This window comes from Hemitrygon akajei, chromosome 8 (assembly GCF_048418815.1).
Source record: "Hemitrygon akajei chromosome 8, sHemAka1.3, whole genome shotgun sequence".
NCBI classification, from domain to species: Eukaryota; Metazoa; Chordata; class Chondrichthyes; order Myliobatiformes; family Dasyatidae; genus Hemitrygon; species Hemitrygon akajei.
Window position 1 is genome coordinate 3,453,229 of NC_133131.1, and position 25,238 is coordinate 3,478,466.

The following is a 25,238-nucleotide window of genomic DNA, read 5'->3' on the forward strand; positions in this document are numbered from 1 at the left end:
TGTTCTCCCACTGAGAAAGCTGACACCTGACCAGGTTCATTTCCCAATACCAGATCAAAGTACAGCCTCTCCTCTTGCTGGCTTATCTACATACTGTGTCAAGAAACCTTCCTGAACACATTTAACAAGCTCCACCCCATCTAAACCCCTTGCTCTAGGGAGAAGCCAATCAATATTTGGGAAATTAAAATCTCCCACCATGACAACCCTAACATTATTACACCTTTCCAGAATCTGTCTCCCTATCTGCTCCTCGATGTCCTTGTTACTATTGGGTGGTCTATAAAAAACACCCAGTAGAGTTATTAACTCTGTTCCTAACTTCCACCCACAGAGACGCAGTAGACAAGCCTTCCTTGACTTCCTCCTTTTCTGCAGCCGTGTCACTATCTCTGATCAGCAATACCACACCCCCACCTCTTTTGCCTCCCTCCCTGTCCTTTCTGAAACATCTCAAGCCTGGCACTCCAAGTAGCCATTCCTGCCCCTGTGCCATCCAAGTCTTTGTAATGGCCACAACATCAGAGCTCCAAGTACTGATCCACACTCTAAACTCATCTGCTTTGTTGAATTAAAATAGACACATCTCAAACCACCAGTCTAAGCGCATCACTTCTCTATCACTTGCCTATCCTTCCTCTTGCACTGTCTATAAGATTTCTTGATTTATGAGCCAACTGCCCTTTCCTCCATCTCTTCAGTTCAGTTCCCACCCCTGGCAATTCTAGTTTAAACTCTCCCCAGTAGCGTTAGCAAACCTCTTTGCCAGGATATTGGTCCCCCTCGGATTCAAGTGCAAATCGTTCTTTTTGTACCCATCATGGTCCAGGTGACTTAACCACCTCAAGTGCTTTCAGTTTGCCTGGAACTTTTTCCTTTGGATGTGGAGAGGATGTTTCCTATAGTGGGCATATCCAAAACTAGAGGACACAGCTTCAAAACTGATTGGCAACCCCTTGGAACAGAGATAAGGAGGAATTTTTTAGCCAAAGAGTACTAACTCTGAAATGTTCTGCCACAGACTGCAGTGGAGGCCAAGTCTATGTGTATATTTAAGATGGAAGTTGATAGCTTCCTGATCAGTCTGTTAAAAACTGCAACTGGAAGCACTTTTTGCAGGTATAGTCATCAGGGACACTGGAGGTCTACCTGCCTTCCTACATCCCACAAGAGGAACATTCTACTATAAGACCATAAGATATCAGAGCAGAAATAGGCCATTTGGCCCATCAAGACTGCTTCACCATTCAATCATGGGCTGATCCAATTCTTCTGATTATCCCCACACCCCTGCCTTCTCCCCATACCCTTTTGATGGTCTGGCTAATTAAGAACCTATCTGTCTCTGCTTTAAATGTACCCAATGACTTGGCCTCCACAGCCACTCGTGGCAACAAATTCCACAGATTTACCACTCTCTGACTAAAGTAATTTCTCAGCATCTCTGTTCTAAATGGACGTCCATCTATCCTGAATTTGTGCTCTCTTATCCTGGACTCCCCTACCAAGGGAAATAACTTTGCCATATCTAATCTGTTCAGGCCTTTTAGCATTCAGAATGTTTCTATTTGATCCCCCCCCCCCCCCCCCATTCTCCTGAACTTCAGGGAATACAGCCCAAGAGCTGCCAGACGTTCCTCATACAGTAATCCTTTCTTTGCTGGAATCATTCTCGTGAATCTTCTCTGAACCCTCTCCAACGTCAGTATATCCTTTCTAAAATAAGGAGCCCAAAAGTGTACATAATACTCCAAGTGTGGTCTCACGAATGCCATAGAGCCCAAACATCACATCCCTGCTCTTATATTCTATATCTCTAGAAACGAATGCCAAAAAATTGCATTCATCTTCTTCACCTCTGACTCAACCTGGAGGTTAATCATTAGGGTATCCTGCACAAGACTCACAAGTCTCTTTGCATCTCTGCATTTTGAATTCTCTCCCCATCTAAATAATAGTCTGCCCATTTATTTCTTCCACCAAAGTGCATGACCATACACTTTCCAACATTGTATTTCATTTGTCACTTCTTTGTCCATTATAGAAACTACCTAAGTCTCTCTGCAGGTTCTGTTTCCTCAACACTACCTGCTGCTCCGCCTATCTTTGTATCATTGGTAATTTTAGCCACAAATCCATTAGTCCAAATCATTGACATTCATCATAAAAAGCAGTGGTCCCAACACTGACCTCTGTAGAACTCCACTGGTAACTGGCAGCCAGCCAGAAATTCCCTTTATATGGAGCAATCAGCCAATGCTCCACCCATGCTAATAATTCTCCTGTAATTCCATGGGCTCTTATCTTGCTGGGCAGCCTCATGTGCGGCACCTTGTCAAAGGCCTTCTGAAAATCCAAGTTCACCACATCCACTGCATCTCCTTTGTCTACCCTGCTTGTAATTTCCTCAAAAAATTGCAGTAGGTTAGTCAGGCAGAACTTTCCTTTCAGGAAACCATGCTGGCTTTGGCCTACCTTGTCATGTGCCTCCAGGTACTCTGTAATCTCATCCCTAACAATCGATTCCAACAACTTCCCAACCACTGATGTCAGGCTAACAGGCCTATAGTTTCCTTTCTGCTGCCTCCCACCCTTCTTAAATAGCAGAGTAACATTTGCAATTTTCCTGTCATCTGGTACAATACCAGAATCTATTGACCCTTGAAAGATCATTGTTAATGCCTTCGCAATCTCTTCAGCTGCTTCCTTCAGAACCCGAGGGTGCATTCCATCAGGTCCAGGCTCAGACCACCCTCAGACCATTAAACTTCCTGAGCACCTTCTCAGTCATAATTTTCAATGCACATACTTCACTTCCTCGACACCCTTGTATGTCTGGTATACAGCAGATGTCTTCCACTGTGAAGTCTGTTGCAAAATACGCAATCAGTTCCTCTGCCATCTCTGCAGCTCTCATTACAATATCTCCAGTGTCATTTTCTATTGGTCCTATATCTACCCTCAACTCTCTTTTACCCATCATATACTTAATAAAGCTTTTAGTATCTTCTTTGATATTAGTCACCAGTTTCCTTTCATAATTCATCTTTTCCTTCCTAATGACCTTCTTAGTTTCCTTCTGCATGTTTTTAAAAGCTTCCCAATTCTCTATCTTTCCACAAGCTTTGGCTTCCTTGTATACTCTCTGTTTTGCTTTTACTTTGGCTCTGACTTCACTTCTCAGCCATGGTAGTGTCCTTCTTCCATTCTTCTTCTTTGGAATATATCTGTCTTGCACTTCCCTCATTTTTCACAGAAATTTCAGCCACTGCTGCTCTGCTGTCCTTCCTACTAGTGTCTCTTTCCAGTCAACCTTATACTAAGATGATACTAAGATAGGTGGTGTTGTGGATAATGAAGTAGGTATTCAAACGCTTGCAGAGAGATTTAGGCAAGTTAGAAGAGTGGGCTGAAAGATGGCAGATGGAGTTTAATGCTGATAAGTGTGAAGTGCTACATTTTGGTAGGACTAATCATAATAGGACATACATGGTAAATAGTAGGGCATTGAGGAATGCAGTAGAACAGAGTGATCTAGGAATAATGGTGCATGGTTCCCTGAAGGTGGAATCTCATGTGGATAGAGTGGTGAAGAAAGCTTTTGGCTTGCTGGCCTTTATAAATCAGAGCATTGAGTATAGGAGTTGGGATGTAATGTTAAAATTGTACAAGGCATTGGTGAGGCCAAATTTGGAGTATTGTGTACAGTTCTGGTCACCGAATTATAGGAAAGATGTCAACAAAATAGAGAGAGTACAGAGAAGATTTACTGGAACGTTACCTGGGTTTCAGCACCTAAGTTACAGAGAAAGGTTGAACAAGTTAGGTCTTTATTCTTTGAAGCGTAGAAGGTTGGGGGGGGGGGGCTTGATAGAGGTATTTAAAATTATGAGGGGGATAGATAGAGTTGACGTGCATAGGCTTTTTCCATTGAGAGTAGGGGAGATTCAAACAAGAGGACATGAGATGAGATTTAAGGGGCAAAAGTTTAGGGGTAACATGAGGGGCAACTTCTTTACTCAGAGAGTGGTAACTGTGTGGAACGAGCTTCCAGTAAAAGTGGTAGAGGCAGGTTCGATTTTGTCATTTAAAAAAAAATGGATAGGTATATGGACAGGAAAGGAATGGAGGGTTATGGGCTGAGTGCAGGTAGGTGGGACTAGGTAAGAGTAAGCATTTGGCACGAACTAGAAGGGCCGAGATGGCCTGTTTCCGTGCTGTAATTGTTATATGGTTAACCTTGGCCAGTTCCCCTCTCATGCCACTCTAATTTCCTTTATTCCACTGAAATACCAACACATTGGAATTCAGTTTCTCCTTCTCAAATTTTAAAATGAACTCAATCATATTGTGATCACTGTTCCCTAAAGGTTCCTTAACCTTACACTCTCTTATCACCTCCAGATCATTGCACAACACCCAATCCAGCACAGCTGATCCCCTAGTGTGCTCATCAACAAGCTGTTCTAAAAAGCCACCCCTCAGACATTCTACAAATTCTCTCTTGAGGTCCAGTACTGGCCTGGTTTTCCCAAACCCCTTTCATGTTAAAATCCCCAACAATCATCAGGACATTGTCTTTCTGATACGCCTTTTCTATCTCCTGCTGTAATTTGTAATCAACATCCTGCTGCTGTTTGGAGGCCTGTGTACAACTGCCATTAGGGTCCTTTTACCCTTGCCATTTCTTAACTCAACCCATAGAGACTCTACACCTTCCGATCCTATGTCATCCCTTTCTAATGATTTAATATTATTTCTTATACATAGGGACAAATCAACCCCTCTACCTATTAACCTATCTTTTTGATACACCATATATCCTTGAACATTCAATTCCTGATGGCAGCCATCCTTTAGACAAGTTTCAGAGATGGCCACAACTTGCCAATCTGTAGCTGAATTTCAAGATTGTCCATTTTATTTCTTATGCTGCGTGCATTCAAATATAATACTTCCAGTCCAGTATTTGTTGCTTTCTGTTTTAACTGCACCACACCTCTATTGCCCTGTAACTCATCCCACTGACTGTGATTATGCCTCATCTCTTGCCTGTCCTTTCTATCATCTCTGTTGCACGCTATCTTTGATTTATTTCAGTTTCCCCCTTCCTCAGCCCTATCACTCTAATTCCCATCTCCCTGCCAAATTAGTTTAAACCCTCCTGAACAGCTCTATTAAACCTGCCTGCTAGGATATTGGACCCCTTTGGGTTCAGGTGTAACCTGTCCTTTTTGTACAGGTCCTACCTCCCCCAGAAGAGGCCCCAATGATCCAGGAACCTGAAGCCCTGCCCCCTACACCAGTCTCTCAGCCACACATTAATATGCCTGATCATACTAATCTTGCACTCGTTAGCATGTGGCACAGGCAGCAATCCCAAGATCACTACTCTGGTGGTCCTGCTTTTCAGCTTCCTACCCAACTCCCTGAATTCTCTCTTCAGGACCTCCTTCTTTTTTCTACCTATGTCATTGGTTCCAACGTGTACCAAAACTTCTGGCTGATCACCCTCTCCCTTCAGAATACTCTGCACCCGATCCAAGACATCCCATACCCTGGCACCTGGGAGGCAATACACCATAAGAATCTCTATCAGGCTGACAGAAACTCCTGTCTGTTCTCCTCATTATGGAATCCCCTTTCACAACCACATTCCTCATCTTCTTCTCTCCCTTCTGCACTACAGAACCAGGCTCAGTGCCAGAGACCTGATCGCTGTGGTCATCCTCTGTCAGGTCACCCCCCCCCCCCCCACCACCAACTGCATCCAAAACAAGATAACTATTACTGAGGTAACAATTACATAACTTCCACCACCTCCAACGGGATCCCACTACCCAGCACATCTTTCCCTCCCCCCCTTTCTGCTTTCCGCAGGGATCGCTCCCTACACGACTCCCTTGTCCCCTCGTTCACCCCCCCCCCCATCCCTTCCCACTGATCTCCCTCCTGGCACTTATCCTTGTAAACGGAACAAGTGCTACACCTGCCCTTACACTTCCTCCCTCACCACCATTCAGGGCCCCAGACAGTCCTTCCAGGTGAGGCAACACTTCACCTGTGGGTCGGCTGGTGTGGTATACTGCGTCCGGTGCTCCCGGTGTGGCCTTTTATATATTGGTGAGACCCGACGCAGACTGAGAGACCGTTTTGCTGAACACCTACGCTCAGTCCGCCAGAGAAAGCAGGATCTCCCAGTGGCCAAACATTTTAATTCCACGTCCCATTCCCATTCTGATATGTCTATCCATGGCCTCCTCTACTGTCAAAATGAATCCAGACTCAGGTTGGAGGAACAACACCTTATGTACCGGCTGGGTAGCCTCCAACCTGCTGGCATGAACATTGACTTCTCTAATTTCCATTAATGCCCCTCCTCCCCTTCTTACCCCATCCCTGACATATTTAGTTGTTTTTTTTTCTCTCTCTGTCTGCCCATCACTCTGCCTGTTCTCCATCTCCCTCTGGTGCTTCCCCCCCTTTTTCTTTCTCCCGAGGCCTCCCGTCCCATGATCCTTTCCCTTCTCCAGCTCTGTATCACTTCCGCCAATCACTTTTCCAGCTCTTAGCTTCATCCCACCCCCTCCGGTCTTCTCCTATCATTTCACATTTCCCCCTCCCCCCACTACTTTCAAATCTCTTAGTATCTCTCCTTTCAGTTAGTCCTGATGAAGGGTCTTGGCCTGAAACGTCGACAGTGCTTCTCCTTATAGATGCTGCCTGGCTTGCTGTGTTCCACCAGCATTTTGTGTGTGTTGTTTGAATTTCCAGCATCTGCAGATTTCCTCGTGTTTGCTCTTAAAATTACTGAGGGGGATGGTCAAAGGGGTGACTCTACTATCTGAGCTCTTCCCTTCCCTGACAGTCACCCACTTATCTAATTCCTGCAGCCTCGTAGTTCCTATCTATCTCCTGCTCACTTTCCCTAAGAAGCTGCAGGTCATCAAGCCACAGCTCCAGATCCCTAACATGGTCTCTTAAGAGCTGCAACTTGGTGTACCTGGTGCAGTTGTGGCCATCTGGGAGACTGGAAAATTTGCAGGATTCCCACATCTGACACCCAGAGCAAAGTACTAACCCTACAGACATGTTCGTTATTCCTCTAAAATAAAACTTTCCCACTTACTTTACCGAAGCTTGAATGAGCCAAAGCCCTACCACTCTAGTTCAGATCAGTCCATCGATGACTGCTCCTTTGATGACTGCTCCGCTAGGCAGTGTCTCCCTTTTATGCCAGAGCCTTCCCTGCTATCTAATTCATGATTGGTGTTCTGGTTATGGCCACTGATAGGCTATGTCAAATGGACAAATGCTCTTGAAGCTCCCTTTTTAAATAACCACCACCAACCTGCAAGAAGTACCTCTCGGTAAAGCTCTCTTGATGCCACTGATAGGCCACGTAAATCCTGCCTGGCATCCCCACTGCTCTAAATGTGCAATAAGAAAGAAAGAATGAATAAATAATGAAAAAAAATTGATCTATGGCCTACGCCTTGCCTCACAAAGCCTTGATGAGCCAAAGCCTCAACTCCCCACTCACAACTTAGAGGGAACAATTACCACAACTTACTTTACAAAAAAAAATTTTTAAGTGCCATGTAGTTTTCAGTCTATGTAAAAAATTTCATGCTCACAGCTGTAAAAAAAAATTGGAGGGCACTTTGATTGTGGGCATGTTATGTTGGTGTTGGAAGCTTTGCAAAACTTGTGGAATGTATCCACATATCCTCTTTGATTTGATTTGACACAAACAACACATTTCACTGTATTTCTTGATGTGCATGTAAAAATAAAGTTAATATTTATCTTTATACTGTATGCCTTTATAAATTGTAATGGGCCCAGTACTAAGCTTTGGGGAACTCCAGTCCGAAAAGCAACCTTCTATCATTCTCTACTTCCTACCACCAAGTCAAATGTGCATCTAATTAACCAGCTCTCCCTGAATCCCATGCAATTTAAGTTTCCATGGCAGCCTTCCATGCAGAACCTTATTAAAGGTGTTACTAAAGTCCATAAGTAAGACTATAAGACTCATTTGCTCTGCCATTTCATCATGGCTGATCCATTTTCCCTCTCAGATCCAGTCTCCTACCCTCTCACCGTATCCCTTCATGCCCTGACTAATCAAGAATCTATCATCCTCTGCCTTAAGTATACCCAATGACACAGCCACCTGTGGCAAGGGATATCAGACCATTGGAAAATGATGTTGAAAAGGTAGCAATGAGGGACAATGGATGGTAATGGGTTTCTCCTTCTCAAACTGCAGGGTGAATTCTATTAGATTATGATCACTGGCCCCTAAGGATTCCTTTACCTTAAACTATATTGGCTGGGGTCAGATGTCTTGTAAAGACATTGCCCAGAAGAAGGCAATGGCAAACCACTTCTACAGAAAAATTTCCCAAGGACAATCAAGGATCACCCACATCATAAGACATGGCACATAATGAATGAATGACCATAGTCCTCTAATCTAATTCCTCTACAGAATTTAATTTTTCTTACTCTAATACCTTTTTTTTAAATCAATAGGCGAAGCTAACTATTTCTTGGGATCTTGCAACCGCTCCATTTAAGGAGGAATATGCAGCCATCAGCATCAACGTCAGCAAGTAAGAAAGGAATCAAACAATATTTGACTGAGCTTTAATGATCTGTTAAAGTACCTCAAACATCTTATTATTCAGCATCACAGCAACTCTGAATCAGATTTAGGGAACAAGAGTCCAGGTACACCTGACAGTTACTTCAGATTCAGATTCAGATTCAGATTCAATTTATTGTCATTTAGAAACCACAAATGCAATGCAGTTAAAAAATGAGACAATGTTCCTCCAGAATGATATCACAAAAGCACATGACAAAACAGACTACACTAGAAAATCCATGTAACGTTTGGCAATCCCCAATCCAAAGTCCGGAGAGGCTGCTACGTATTAATATCGCGCTACCATCTTAGCGCATTCCCCGGAAAGGAGCTCCAAATCCACCAGACAAACAAGACCAAAAGCTAAAGCTACAAGACCTGCACAAAACCACATAGTTACAACATATAGTTACAACAGTGCAAACAATAGCATAATTGATAAAAAAAAACAGACTATGGGCACAGTAAAAATAGTCCAAAGATGTTAAAGGACTACAAGTCCCCAGGGTCCCGACAGACTCACCATCCCACGCCAGCGGCAGAAGGGAATACCCCCGCAATGGACTTCCATGGCGCCACCTGACTCTGCCTCACAGACGCAGCACACAACAAAAGCCCCATCGAAACCAGCCTGGCAGACGCAGCACACACCGAAAGCAACCTGACCGCAGTGGACTCCGAGTCCATTGAACCTCCGAGCCGACGACCATCCCCTCCGGCACAGCTTCTCCAAGCATCATCCTCTGCCGAGCGTATTAAGACGGCCCCACCAATGGCCACTGGCAACATGACCCCGAGGACTGGGGGCCTGTTCTTCCCAGCAGAGACGTGGACCTCACAGCAGTAGCAGCAACAAAGAAGGTCTTCCTGGAGATTTCCAGATGTCCCTTCGTGCTCCCACATCTTTACTTTAACCTTAGTGAGTGTATGAAGTATCTGCACTTCAGTAAGGCAAATCTCACTGATATCTGTTCCTAGCGCAGTTTAGTTACTATTTCATACCAGGTCAAGAGTCACATCACCAGTAACTATTAAAGTGACGATGGCTACTAAGTCAGGAATCCAAAGGTTGAGCATGGTGCAACTGGTGTCCTGAGGTGTGTATATTTCAACTAAGGAAATATCGTAGGAAAAGTTGATATGGTCAGGGCATGGATCAACACCTGGAATTATGACATTGCAGCCATTAGTGAGACTTGGTTGCAGGAGGGGCAGGACTGGCAGCTCAATATTCTGGAGTTCCATTGTTTTAGACATGACAGAGCAGGAGGAGAGGTTGGGTTACTAGTCAGGGAAAATGTCACATCAGTGCTTCGATGGGACAGACTGGAGAATTTGACTAGTGAGTCGTATGGATAGAACTGAGAAAGACCACCCAATAGTCCCATGGATTTAGAAGAACAAATTTGTAAAGAGATTGCAGACTGTTTTAAGAAACAGGAGGTTATTATAGAAGGTGATTTTAGCTTTCCACATATTGACTGGAAATCCCTTACTGTAAAAGGACTAGATGGGATAGAGTTTGTCAAATGTGTTCAAGAAAGATTTCCTTCATGCGTACATAGGAGTCCCAATGAGACAGTGTGTGTAAATGGATCTGCTATTAAGGAATGAGACAGGGTAGGTGACAGAAGTTTGTATAGGGGAGCACTTTGCATCCAGTGATCACAATGCCATTAGTTTCAAAGTAAATTTGGAAAAGGATGGGTCTGGTTCATAGGTTGAGATGCTAATTTGGAGAGAGACCGACTTTGATGTTTTCAGAAATTTTCTGGCAAATTTCTGGACAACCTGTTTTCTGGCTAAGGTGTACTTGGTGAGAGGCCTTCAAAAATGAAATTTTGAAAGTACAAGGCTTGTATGTGCTTGTCAGAATAAAAGGTAAAGATAACAAGTGTAGGGAAACTTGAATTTCAAGAGATATTGAGGCCCTGGTTAAGAGGATAAAGGAGGTGTACAGCAAGTATAGGCAAGTAGAAGCATATGAGGTGTTTATAGAGTATAAGAAATTCAAGAGAACACGTAAGAAAGAAAGTAGGAGGGCTGAAAGAAAGCATGAAGTGGCTCTAGTAGACAAGGTGAAGGAGAATCCTAAGGGATTCTACAGTATGTTAAGAGCCAAAGGATTGCAAGGGACAAAATTGGTCCTTTGGAAAGTCAGAATGGTAAATATTGTGTGGAGCTAAAAGAGATGGGGGAGATCTTAAATGTGTTCTGTCGAAGGGTCTTGGCTTGAAACATTGACTGTAGTTTTTTTCCATAGTTGCTGCCTGGCCAGCTGAGTTCCTCCAGCATTTTGTCTGTGTTTCTGAGATCTTAAATGAATTTGTTACATCTGCATTTACTCAGAAGATGGATGCAAAGTCTGTAGAAGTGAGGCAAAATGTAATCAACTTCATGGACCCTGTACAGATTGCAGAGGAGGAGGTGTTTGCTACCCTGAGGCAAATCATGGTGGATAAATCCACAGGACCTAACAAGTGTCCCCTTGGTCCCTCAGGAGACAAATGCAGAAATTGCCAGGGCCTTAGCAGAGATATTTAAAACATCCTTAGTAACAGGAGAGGTACCAGAGAATTGGAGAATAACCATTATCGCCCACTGTTTAAAAGAGACTCTAAACATAAACCAAGAAATTATAGGCCAGTGAGTCTGACATCTGTTGTGGGATAGTTATTGGAAGGTTTTCTAAGGAACTGGATAGACATATTTGATTTGGATAGACATAGACTGATTAAGGATAGTCAGCAAGGCTTCATACATGGTAGGTCATGTCTAACCAAACAGAGTTTTTGAAGAAGTTACCAGGAAGTGAATGAAGGCAAAGCATAGATGCTGTCTACATGGACTTTAGCAAGGCATTTGACAAGATCCTGCATGGGAGGCTGGTCAGGGAGGTTCAATTGTTCGCCATTCAGGACAAGGTAGTAAATTGAATTTGACATTAGCTTTGTGCAAGGAGTCAGTGAGTGGTAGTAGAGGGTTTCCTCTCTGACTTGAGGCCTGTGACTGGTGGTGTGTCACAGGAAGCAGTGCTAGGTCTTTTGTTGTTTGTTATCTATTTCAATGATCTGGATGATTATGTGCTTAACCGGATCAGCAAATTTGTGGATGACGCCAAGATTGGAGGTGTAGTGGACAGAAAGGAAGGCTATCATGGCTTACAGAGAGGTATGCATCAGCTGGAAAAATGGGCTGAGAATTGCAGATAAAGTTTAATGCAGACAACTGTGAGGTTTTGCACTTAGGAAGGACCAACCAGGGTAGGTCTTACACAGTGAATGGTAGGGCTCTGAGGAGTGTGGTAGAACAAAGGGATCTGGGAATGCAGGTCCAGAATTCATTGAAAGTGGTGTCACGGGTAAATAGGGTTGTAAAGAAAGCTTTTGGCATATTGCACTTCATAAATCAATGTATTGAGTACAGGAGATGGGATGTTATGTTGAAGTGTATAAGACATGGGTGAGACCTAATTTGGAGTATTGTATGCAGTTTTGTTCACCTACCTACAGGAAATGTATAAACATGGTTGAAAGAGTACAGAAAAAATTTACAATGCTGTTGCTGGGTCTGGAGAACCTGAGTTATAAAGAAAGATTAAATGGGTTAGGAATAGGTTAGAAGATTAAAGGGAGATTTGACAAAGGTATATAAAATTACCAGCAGTATAGAAAGAATTAATGCAAGTAGGCTTTTTCCACTGAGATTGGGTGGGAATATGCCCAGAGGTCATGGATTAAGGGTGAAAGGTGAGAAGTTTAAAATGAACCTGAGAGCAAATGTCTTCACTCAGAAGTTTGTGAGAGTGTGGAATGAGCTGCCAGCAGAAGTGGTGCATGTGAGCTTGATTTCAACGTTTAAGACAAGTTTGGATAGGTACATGGATAGTAAAGTTATGGAAGGCTATGGTCGAGGCGCAGGGTGATGGGAGTAGGCAGTCTAAATGGTTTTGGCATAGACTAGATGCTCTGAAGGTACTGTTTCTGCACTGTTCTTCTCTATGACTCTCTATGTACTGATTTCTTCTAAATGTGAGTTGCAAATATTAGTAATGCTTCAGTCTAATTTCTGATATTGTGCAAAGGACATTACCAACTTTTTCATTTCAAAGAGACCTGCCACTGTTTTTCTCTTTTGTATACAAAGATAAGGAAGTTATGCTTTAATTAAAAAGTGTGGTGTTGAGGCAGATCTGGAATTTCATCTATAGTATTGGTTTCCTTATTTGAAAACTAATCATCATATGATCAGAGAAATGTACTGCACAGAAACATATGCTTACAGCCCAGCTCATCCATGCTGATTAGAATTCCTATATGTAATTATCCATTTAAATATATCAGACCCATTTTCTCTCTGCTCCTGTCCTATTCAAGTATCTGTCCAAATCACTTTTAAATGTTATACTATCTGCCTCCAATACCCTTTCTGACAGTTCATTCCAAATATTCACCACCCTGTGTGATAAACTTCCCTTTTAGATCTCTTTCAAAATTTTCCCCTCCATCTAAAACTCTGTCTCTCAAGCCCTTGTAAATCTTTTCTTTAGTCTTTACAATTTAATAACATTATTCCTATAGCAGAGCATCTAAAACTGAACACAATACTCTGATATGGCCTCAGCAGCATCCTGTATAATCGCACCATGACCTCCCTCACTTGCCTCAATCTCCTCAAGATGTGGAGACGCTGCTGTGCTCTCTTAAATAAAGAGGTGGTATGAGGGACCAGGTGAGATCATCCATTATGTGCATTCCCAGAAACTCTCTCCACGGAGGTGTTGCTTATGTGCAGTGAGAATTGGTCATCCTAAAGTCCACAATCATCTCTTTGGTTTTGTCCATGTTACTTACACCAACTGTCCCATCCTCTGACCTATCACTCTGGGTCAGATACCCTTGCCAACCTAGTTTAAATCGTTACCAAGAGCTCTGACAAAACTGCCCACCAGGACATTTATCCCTCTGAAGTTTGGGTTTAGGTTCCTTTTGTGGAGGCCATACCTTCCACAGAAGAAATGTCAATGATTCACAAATCTGAAACCCTGCCCCCTGCACGAACTCTTCAGTCCCACATTCATCTATCAACTTTTCCTATTCTTACACTCACTGGTGAATGGCACAGGCAGCAGTTCAGAGATTACTTTCTTTAAGGTCCTGCTCTTTAGTTTCCTTACTCCCTAATTCACTCTTGAATACAAAAGGACCTCTTCCCTTTTCCTATCTATACCATTGGTACCTGTGTCGAGAGGCCCAAGGAAAGCATTGAGACGCAGTACAAAACCGAATGAGACCTAAGCTCTAAACAAGATGTTAGACGATACCCAAGTTGAGTTTATGATTGAGCACTGAGGCACCATTCAGGTGCTCCTTAAATAATGAACTCTTGGTGCCAAAACATAATTGCCAATTAGCAGGATGGTCCTGAACACTTAAAGGGGCTGTGCCAGCTATCCATACTCCAGAGAGTTAGAGCACCTAAACCACAGGAGCTGGCATGTTTGGGTGCGTCTCATAACAGGACTCCTCCTCTGACAGCCCTGGCTGCTCAGTGAGACAGTGATGGTAGTCATGGATGAGAACCAGATCCAAGATGTCTTTTTCAGGCACCCAGTGGCTTTTCTCGTTCGAATCCTTTTAAGTCCACAAGGTATCCCAAAGAGTTTATGAGTACAAAATCTTACTGTGAAGACCTGTTCCCCATTGATAAGCCTTGTTGGTGGCATGGTTGGTGGTGGTGGGACCAAGGGGCAGGTTTTAATTTAGAGATGAGGGAAATGGGATTGATTTTCAGGGTTTTGGGGAGCTGCAAGGTGTAAGCCACCAGGTTTACTTTCTTGAGGTCTTTGAAGAGTCCAATGAGGTTGGGCACCAACTTTCTAGATTCTGAAGAGACAAATCCTCAGTGGCAGCCAGACCTGTTGCCAGGCTGCAAAGTGGGTCCCCATCTTCAGCCATAAGAACCCCAACCTTGGCCTCCTGGTCGGGGAAGAGAGGCAGAGGATAGCCAAACTGGCATTCGAATGGTGATATGCCATGACGCCAGACACTGCAAGGTGTTGTAGTTGACTTCTATCCACATCAAGTGGTCACACCATTTGTCAGGTCTTTCTGAGGCCAGGCATCGTAGGTTACATTCCAAATCTTGGTTTACCAGCTCCATCTGGCCATTGGACTATGGGTGAAACCCAAAGGAAAGACTCACTTATGGAATGCCCGCCAGAAACATGATGCAAACTGAAGACCACAATCCGTGACAATGCATGGATCCTAACACCTGGTTCAGGTCAATTTCAACTATCTCTGCCACATGTAGTAAATTGTCCAAGGCAAAGAATTTGCAGGCCTTCAAAAACCGATTGACAATTACCATGATGGCAGTCTTCCCCTTGGAGGGTGGAAGACCCATGACAAAATCCATGGAGATGTGAGCCAATCGGAGCAGGCAGAGGGTGGAGGAGCCCCTGAAGTTTTGTACCATGCTTCTTGTTCTGGGTGCACACATTGCATGCTTGCACATATTGCTGAACCTCTTTCACCATTCTGGGCCACCAATACCTTCTCTTAATGAAATTGAGGGTCCTGAATAATCCCTGGGTGAGCAGTCATTCTAGATGAATGTCCCCATTGGAGTACCACCTGAGATTGGATGGAACTTGTGATGAAAGCTAACCTGCAGGATCACTTTTAGTAATCTCCCCTTGCGCTTGGGCCTTTGTGAACAAGAGCGTCAATTCCCTAATGAATTAGTGCTACCACCTTGGCTTGGGGAAAAATAGTGATAAGATGCTCCTCTCATTCGGGTTCATCAAACTGATGGGACAAGGTATCTGGTTTTTGGTTCTTTGACCCTGGGCAATAGGTCAGGACAAAATTAAAGCGGTTAAATATAGAAACATAGAAACCCTACAGCATAATACAGGCCCTTTGGCCCACAAAGTTGTGCCAACCATGTCCCTACCTTAGAAATTACCAGACTTACCTATAGCCCTCTATTTTACTAAGTTCCATGTACCTATCTAAAAGTCTCTTAAAAGACCCTATCGTATCCGCCCCCACCACCGTTGCTGGCAGCCCATTCCACGCACTCACCACTCTGAGTAAAAAATTTACCCCGGATATCTCCTCTGTACCTACTCCCCAACACCATAAACCTGTGTCCTCTTGTGGCAACCATTTCAGCCCTGGGAAAAAGCCTCTGACTATCCACATGATCAATGCCTCTCATCATCTTGTACATCTCCATCAGGTCACCTCTCATCCTCCTTCGCTCCAAAGAGAAAAAGCCAAGTTCACTCAACCTATTCTCATAAGGCATGCTCCCCAATCCAGGCAACATCCTTGTAAGTCTCCTCTGCACCCTGTCTATGGCTTCCACATCCTTCCTGTTGTGAGGTGACCAGAACTGAACACAGTACTCCAAGTGGGGTCCGATCAGAGGTCTTATATAGCTGCAACATTACCTCTCAGCTCCTAAACTTAATTCCACCATTGATGAAGGCCAATACACCATACGCCTTCTTAACCACAGAGTCAACCTGCACAGCTGCTTTGAGCGTCCTGTGGATTCGAACCCCAAGATCCCTCTGATCCTCCACACTGCCAAGAATCTTATCATTAATACCATATTCTGCCATCATATTTGACTTACCAAAATGAACCACTTCACACTTATGAGTTGAACTCCATATGCCACTTCTCTGCCTAGTTTTGCATCCTATCAATGTCCCGCTGTAACCTCTGACAGCCCTCCACACTATTCGCAACACCTCCAACCTTTGTGTCATCAGCAAACTTACTAACCCATCCCTCCACTTCCTCATCCAGGTCATTTATAAAAATCACAAAGAGTAAGGGTCCCTGAACAGCTCTCTGAGGCACTCCACTGGTGACTGACCTCCATGCAGAATATGACCCGTCTACAACCACTCTTTGCCTTCTGTGGGCAAGCCAGTTCTGGATCCACAAGCAATGTCCCCTTGGATCCCATGCCTCTACTTTCTCAATAAGCCTTGCATGGGGTACCTTAACAAATGCCTTGCTGAAATTCATATACACTATATCCACTGCTCTTTCTTCATCAATGTGCTTAGTCACATTCTCAAAAAATTCAATCAGGTTTGTAAGGTACGACCTGCCTTTGACAAAGCCATGCTGACGATTCCTAATCATATTATGTCTCTCCAAATGTTCATAAATCTTGCCCCTCAGGATCTTCTCCATCCACTGAGGTAAGACTCGCTGGTCTATACTTTCCTGGGTTATCTCTACTCCATTTCTTGAATAAAGGAACAGCCACCACCCTCCAATCCTCCAGAACCTCTCCCTTCCCCATTGATGATGCAAAGATCATTGTCAGAGGTTCATCAATCTCCTCTCTCACCTCCCACAGTAGCCTGGGGGACATCTCATCCGGTCCCGGCAACCTATCCAACTTGATGCTTTCCAAAAGCTCCAGCACATCCCTTTTCTTAATATCTACATGCTCAAGCATTTCAGTCTGCTGCAAGTCATCATTATAATCACCAAGAATCTTTTCCATAGTGAATACTGAAGTAAAGTATTCATTAAGTACCTCTGCTATTTCCTCTGGTCCCATACACACTTCCCCACTGTCAAACTTGATAGGTCCTATTCTTTCATATCTTATCCTCTTGCTCTTCACATTTTTGTAGAATGACTTGGGGTTTTCCTTAATCCTGCCTGCCAAGGCATTCTCATGGCCCCTTCTGGCTCTCCTAATTTCCCTCTTAAGCTCCTTCCTATTAGCCTTATAATCTTCTAGATCTCTAACATTATCTCACTCTCTGAACCTTCTGTAAGCTTTTCTTTTCTTCTTGACTAGATTTATTACAGCCTTTGTACATCATGGTTCCTGTACTCTACCATAACTTCCCTGTCTCATTGGAACGTACCTGTACAGAACTCCACACAAATATCCCCTGAATATTTGCCACATTTCTTCCATACTTTTCCCTGAGAACATCTGTTTCCAATTTAAGCTTCCAATTTCCTGCCTGATAGCCTCATAATTCCCCTTACTCCAATTAAACGCTTTTTTAACTTGTCTGTTCCTATCTCTCTCCAATGCTATTGTAAAGGAGATAGAATTATGATCACTATCTCCAAAATGCTCTCCCACCGAGAGATCTGACACCCGACCAGGTTCATTTCCCAATATCAAATCTTGTAGGCTTATCTACACATTGTGTCAAGAAGCCTTCCTGAACACACCTAACAAACTCCACCCCATCTAAACCCCTTGCTCTAGGGAGATGCCATTCGATATTTGGGAAATTAAAATCTCCCATCATGACAACTCTGTTATTATTGCACTTTTCCAGGATTTGTTTACCTACCTGCTCCTCGATATCCCTGTTACTATTGGGTGGCCTATAAAAAACACCCAGTAAAGTTATTGATCAACAGTGCCACGCCCCTACCTCTTTTGCCTTCCTCCCTGTCCTTTCTGAAACATCTAAAACCCGACACTTGAAGTAACCAGTCCTGTCCCTGAGCCATCCAAGTCTCTGTAATGGCCACCACATCATATCTCCAAGTACTGATCCATGCTCTAAGCTCATCCGCTTTGTTCACAACACTCCTTGCATTGAAATAAACACATCTCAAAACTTTGGTCTGAGCACGTCCATTCTCTGTCATCTGCCTATCCTCCCTCTCTCACTGTCTGCAAACTTCCTCTATTTGTGAGCCAACCTCCTCTTCCCCAGTCTCTTCAGTTTGGTTCCCACCCCCAACAACTCTAGTTTAAACTGTTCCCAGTAGCCTTAGCAAGTCTTCTCTAAATTTGCCCCCCTCTAATTTTAAACAGGTGCTCTTTAGAATTAAACATTTTCACCTTCTGAAAATGCTAGCTGCTGTTTATTCTGTCTGTCTCTCAGCTTCTGCTGCACCAGAGAAAATAACCAGAGTTTGTCCAACCGTTCCTGAGAGCACAAGCCCGCTAACAAAAAGCTTTTATTTCCACATCATTATTTGAACATTGTTTTCAACTTTCTAACCTAGTTATTATCAAAACCTTTATTTATGCGTAAGTTTCCTCAATGAATGCAGCATGTTTTTGCTTTCTGTAGATCATTTGACTATTTTACTAGTCTGTGTTCTTCCACATAATAGTAAGTTGGCAATTACTTCCAGAGAACTGTTTCCTCTTCATCTAGAGTATAGAACGTAGAAAATCTACAGCACAATACAGGCCCTTTGACCCACAATGCTGTGCTGAACATGTACTTACTTTAGAAATCACCTAGGGTTTCTAAGCTCCATGTACCTATCCAGGTGTTTCTTAAAAGACCCTATCGTATCCACCTCCACCACCGTTGCTGACAGCCCACTCCACGCACTCACTACTCTCTGCATAAAAGACTTACCCCTGATATCTCCTCTGTTTCTACTTCCAAGCACCTTAAAACTGTGCCCCCTTGTGTTGGCCATTTCAGCCCTGATGTTGTCCTTCTGTCCAAACCTATGCATTTTGATTCCAGCTGCTTTTTTGCCGGACATGACAATTTTAGGCTTTTTCTTCATAAAATATCATTTTTAAACAGTTAATTCTCTTTAAATATCAATTTACAGCAAAAATGGAGGTGGAGATCTTGCTCAATGGACCCACAATATTCCCATGAGGCATGGTTTGAGTGTGTTCCTGAAACCACTGTAAGTGTTATTTCAAGAATTAATCTACAAAATCCTATTTTCAAAAAGTATTTTCATTTTGAAATGTAGTTTTGTAGGGTAATGTACATGGTGGAAACGTACATAATTCACAATCACTGACATTGAGTTGAGGTTCACTTTAAGAGGCTGGTCTGACATGATGTAATTATGTAAAGTTCTGTTACCACGCTTTGTGTCTGGAGTATAATAAATGAGTGTTAAGGTTTTTTCTAAACATAAAATGCCTCGCTATTTTATTTGCAAAAACCTACAGTTGTCTCACAAGATCCAATATTGTCATTTTTGGAATGTATTCACTCACATGTTCCTATATTATCATTTTTGGAATCTCCAAGTTCCTGTTATCATACTTGGAATGTAAATGCTCCCCAATTTCCTATATTGTCATTTTTAGAATGTAGTTGCTCCATGGTTCCAATATTGTCACTTTTGGAATGTAGAAACTCCTGAGATTCATATATTGCCATATTTGAAATATGGTTGCTCCACAGATTCCTATATCACTCTGTGGTTCCTTTATTGTCACTTTTGAAGTTCATATATTATCATTTTTAGAATGTAGTCACTCCATGGTTGCTATATTGTCACTACTGGAATTTAGATGCTTTTCAAGTTCCTATTTTTGTCATTTCAGTGGAATTCTTTTCCACAGACAGCTGCAGAGGCCGTCTTTATGCATATTTAAGGCAGTTGTTGATAGATTCTTGATTAGTCAGGGCATGAAGTCAAGTCAAGTCACTTTTATTGTCATTTCGACCATAACTGCTGGTAAAGTACATAGTAAAAATGAGACAACGTTTTTCAGGACCATGGTGTTACATGACCCAGTACAAAAACTAGACTGAACTACGTAAAAAAACAACACAGAGAAAGCTACACTAGACTACAGACCTACACAGGACTGTGTACAGAAGGAGTACAGGAAGCCGGCAGGAGACTGGGGTTTAAAGAAAAATTGGATCAGCTTTGCTGAAATGGCAGAGCACACTCAATAGGTCAAATGACCTAATTCTGCTCCTATATCTTATGGTCTGAGTTCCTACATTGTCATTAGTGGAATGTAGATGTCCCACAAGATCCTATATTGTAATTTTTGGAATGTAGATGTTCATTAGTTCTTATATTGTCATTTTATTTGAAGTGTAATTGTTCATAGGTTCCTATTTTGGTTTTTTTTGGAGTGTAGTTGCTCACAGGTTCTTATATTGTCATTTTTGGAGTTTAGTTGCTCCACAAGTTTCTTTATTGTCACAATTTATGTAGCAATGCCAGTGTACTAAATGGTATGTACTAAGTTATTGTTTAGTATATAATTCTACATCCAGAATTAGAGCATAACTGGCATGAAATCATTTGAGTTTCTGTTGCATCAGACAATTGACTTAATTTCTGAAATGTGTTGTGATAAAAAATTGAAACTAAATAAAACTAATCAAAATGTTCAAATTATTACAAAGATTGGTGTTGTTGTAATTAGTGTAAAAGGTTGTCAAAGGATATAGCAGGATAGACATCAGCTGGAGATGTGAGCAGAGCAAAGGCACATGGAGTTTAATCCAGCTAAATATGAAATCAAATGTAAGAAAGTGCACAATTAATGTCACTGAAAGTGGTTGTACAAATTGATAGCATGGTAAATAAGGCATGTGGCATGCTTGCTTTATTAGTTTAACATCGGTAGCTGAGCGAAGGGCGCTGAGTAGGCTACGGTCAATTATGGAAAACCCTGAACATCCTCTACATAGCACCATCCAGAGACAGAGAAGCAGTTTCAGCGACAGGTTACTGTCGATGCAATGCTCCTCAGACAGGATGAAGAGGTCAATACTCCCCAATGCCATTAGGCTTTACAATTCAACTGCCAGGACTTAAGAACTTTTTTTTTTTTTCTTTTTTTTTTAAAGCTATTATTAATGCTTTTTTGAGTTAGTGATTTAGATGCATATCATATTATTACTGAGTTAAGTATTGTATGTAAGGAGTTTTTGCTACAACAAGTGTATGGGACATTGGAAAAAATGTTGAATTTCCCCATGGGGATGAATAAAGTATCTATCTATCTATCTATCTATCTATCTATCATTGAGTCCAAGGGTCAGGAAGTTTGTTTCCACTTTATAAAACTCTGGTTAGGTCACATCTGGAGTATTTGTATTCATTTCTGATTGCTCTATTATAGAAAGGGTGTGGAGGCTGTGGAGAGAGTGCAGAAGAGGTTTATCAGGATTCACTCTGGTTTAGAGGGTAGGTCTGTATGAAGAGTTTGGACAAACTGGGTTTGTTTTCTTTGAAGCAATGAAGGCTATGGGGAGACCTGACAGAAATATATAAAACTGTGAGAGCCTTAGATAGTCAGTATTATTATCGTAGAGTTGAAATATCTAATACTAGAGAACATGTTAGAGGGGAGAAAGTTCAGAGGAAATGTGCGAGGCAAGTTTTCATTACACAAGGAGTGGTGGGTTCCAGGATAGAGGTAGATAAAAAGAGGCATTTAAGAAGTTCTTAGATAGGCAAATGGATATTCAGGAATGTAGGGATATGGCCCATGTGCAGGCAGAAGGGATTAAGTGTTATTAACTTAATTAGTTCAGCACAGCAGCCTGAAGGACCCATTTCTGTAATATTCTGTTTTCTATGTTCTGTTGCAGAAATCAAATAACCAAGATTGACATCAACAATGATGATGAGAATAGACATGTAACATTTCATTTCCAGGTATGATGCATTCTCTTTATCATGATCAGCTAACTTCAATTCAGACCTTTCTTGAAATACATCAAATCCACTTGAGAGTAGTTATCACAATTTCCTTACAGATGAAACTAAGTAATTTCTCTTTTATGCAACACACACAAAATGCTGGTAGAAGGCAGCAAGCCAGGCAGCATCTATAGGAAGAAACACAGTCGACATTTCAGGCCGAGACCCTTCATCAGGACTAACTGAAAGAAAAAATAGCAAGAGATCTGAAAGTGGGAGGGGGAGGGGGAGGGGGGGGATCCGAAATGATAGGAGAAGACAGGAGGGGGAGGGATGAAGCTAAGAGCTGGAAAGTTGATTGGCAAAAGGGATACAGAGCTGGAGAATGGAAAGGATCATGGGATGGGAGGCCAAGGGAGAAAGAAAGGGGAAGGGGAGCACCAGAGGAAGATGGAGATCAGGCAAGGAGTGATTGTGAGAGGGGCAGAGAGAGAAAAAAGAGAGAGAGAGAGAGAGAGAGAGAGAGAAAGGGAGGGTAAACAAATAATTAAATAAGGGATGGGGTAAGAAGGGGAGGAGGGGCATTAATGGAAGTTAGAGAAATCAATGTTCATGCTGTCGGGTTGGAAGCTACCCAGATGGAATACAGGGTGTTGTTCCTCCAACTTGAGTGTGGCTTCATCTTGACAGTAGAGGAAGCCATGATTAGACATATCAGAATGGGAATGGGACGAGGAATTAAAATGTGTGGCCACTGGGAGATCCTGCTTTCTCTGGCAGACAGAGCGTAGGTGTTCAGTGAACCGGTCTCCTAGTCTGCGTCGGGTCTCACCAATACATAGAAGGCCGCACCAGGAGCACCGGATGCAGTATATCATACCAGCCGACTCACAGGTGAAGTGTCGCCTCACCTGGAAGTGTTGTCTGGGGCCTGAATGGTGGTAAGGGAGGAAGTGTAAGGGCAGGTGTAGCACTTGTTCTGCTTACAAGGATAAGTGTTGGGTGGGAGATCGGTGGGAAGGGATAGGGGGGACAAATGGACAAGGGAGTCACCTAGGGAGTGATCCCTGCGGAAAGCAGAAAGATGGTGGGGAGGGAAAGATGTGTTTGGTGGTGGAATACCGTTGGTGGTGGCGGAAGTTACAGAGAATTATATGTTGGACCCGGAGGCTGGTGGTGTAGTAGGTGAGGACAAGAGGAACCCTATCCCGAGTGGGATGGCAGGAGGATGGAGTGAGAGCAGATGTGCGTGAAGTGGGAGAGATGCGTTTAAGAGCAGAGTTGATGGTGGGTTTTATATTCTCTTTTATATTATCTTTGCTCAATATACTTGATAGAGAATGACTGTTGACGTTGTTCTGTGTGAGGCCACATTGTGTGATTAATTTGATATAAATAGGCATAATGAATATACACTGAATTTCCTGAAGTGTCCACAACCAAATGACAGAAATTAGTGACAGCTTTGCCTTGGGCAAGGTAGGAGCAGTTAGGATGGGAAAGCATAGAATTTGGGTTGGGCTAATTTTGATGCTATTAGTCAGGATCTTGGGAGTATAAATTGGGAACAGAAGTGCTCAGGGAAATGTACAATGGAAATGTGAAAGTTGTTTAGGTAACACTTGGATGGGACTCTGGATAGGTTTGTTCCTTTGAGGCAAGGAAAGGATGGTAGGTTGAAGGAAACATGTTTGACAAGAAAGGTGGACCATTTAGTCAAGAGGAGGAAGGAAGAAGGTTTAGAAAGCAAAGATCAGACAGGGCTCTTGAGAGTTATAAGGTAGCCAGGAAAGAGCTTAAGGGACTTAGGAAAGATGGTAAATTGAAGGAAACATGGTTGACAAGAAAGCAGATACGAGAAGTTCTTGGTGAGTAGGACTAAGGAAAACTCCAAGGCTTCTACACGTACGTGAAGAACAGGATGATGACCAGAGTGAAGGCAAGGATAATCAGGGATAAAAGTGGAAACATATGCCCGAAGTTGAAGGAGGTAGGGGCGATCCTTAATTAATTTTTTTTTTAAACATAGAACATAGAAAGAGAATGTCAGGATGTGTATTGTATACATTTCTCTGACACTAAATATACCTATTCAGAAAATGACAGCACATGACAGGCCCTTTGTCCCACAATGTTGTACCAATCTTTTAACCTACTCTAAGATCAAGCTAACCTTTCCCTCTATTTTTCTATCATTTATTTGCCAATCTAAGGGTTTCTTAAATGCCCCTAATGTTCCTGTCTCCGCAAAAGCCCTGCAAGGCATTCCATACAGTCACCATGCTCTCTGTAAAGAACTTACCTCCAACATATCCCCTAAACTTTCCTCCAATCACCTTAAAATAATGCCCCCAGTATTAGCCATTCCCCCTAGGAAAAAGTCTCTGGCTGTCCACATTATCTATTCAAGAAGGAAAACAGGGATAATCCTAGAAACTATAGATTGGTGAGTCTCACATCAGCAGAACTGAAGTTACTGGAGAGAATTCTTATGGATAGAGTCTATGAGCACTTGGAAAAGCTAGCATTGCTTTATGTGGGGCAAGTTATGTCTTACTAACTTCATTGAGTTTTTTGACCAGCTAGTGTGGGGGATTGATGGAGGTGGGGCTATGGATGTTGTCTATGTGGATTTTCGTGAGGCTTATCCAGAAGATTAACATGCATGGGATCAATAGTAAATTGGCCATTTGGATTCAGAACTGGCTTGCCCATGGAAGACAGAGGGTGGTGGTCAAAGGGACTTACTTTAGCTGGAGGTCTGTGATTAGTGTTGTCCCACAGGGATTTGTATTGGAGCCTCTGCTGTTTGTGATGTATATAAATGACATGAATGAAAATGTAGATGGGTGGCTTAGCAAGTTTGCAAATGATACAAAGATTGTTGTTGTGTAAGAATAGAAGACTTGTAAAGAATACAGCGGAATTTAAATCAGTTACAGATAAGGGAAGAGAAATGGCAGATGGAGTTTAATCCAGCTAAATGTAAAGTGCTGCACTTTGGTAGGTCAAATATAAAGAGACAGTGCACTGTTAAGGGCAAAACCCTGAACAGTATTAATGAGCAGATGGGGTCCAAGTTCATAGTTCCCTGAAAGTGACTACACATGTTGCTCGGGTGGCGAAGAAGACATATAGCATGCTTGTGTTTATTTGTCAAGGATTTGAGTTCAAAAGTCAGC

The 25,238-nt window shown here is 42.6% G+C and overlaps 1 protein-coding gene across 1 annotated transcript in view; it reads left to right on the top strand.

Annotated features, from left to right (window-relative positions):
- LOC140731558 (integrin alpha-E-like) overlaps positions 1 to 25,238 on the top strand; it is a 319,805-nt gene that overhangs the window by 226,753 nt on the left and 67,814 nt on the right. The window contains exons 23-25 of the mRNA XM_073053069.1: positions 8,542 to 8,621; positions 19,252 to 19,332; positions 22,005 to 22,071. Of these exons, the coding sequence (XP_072909170.1) occupies positions 8,542 to 8,621; positions 19,252 to 19,332; positions 22,005 to 22,071 (228 nt within the window). The remainder of the gene's footprint in view (positions 1 to 8,541; positions 8,622 to 19,251; positions 19,333 to 22,004; positions 22,072 to 25,238) is intronic.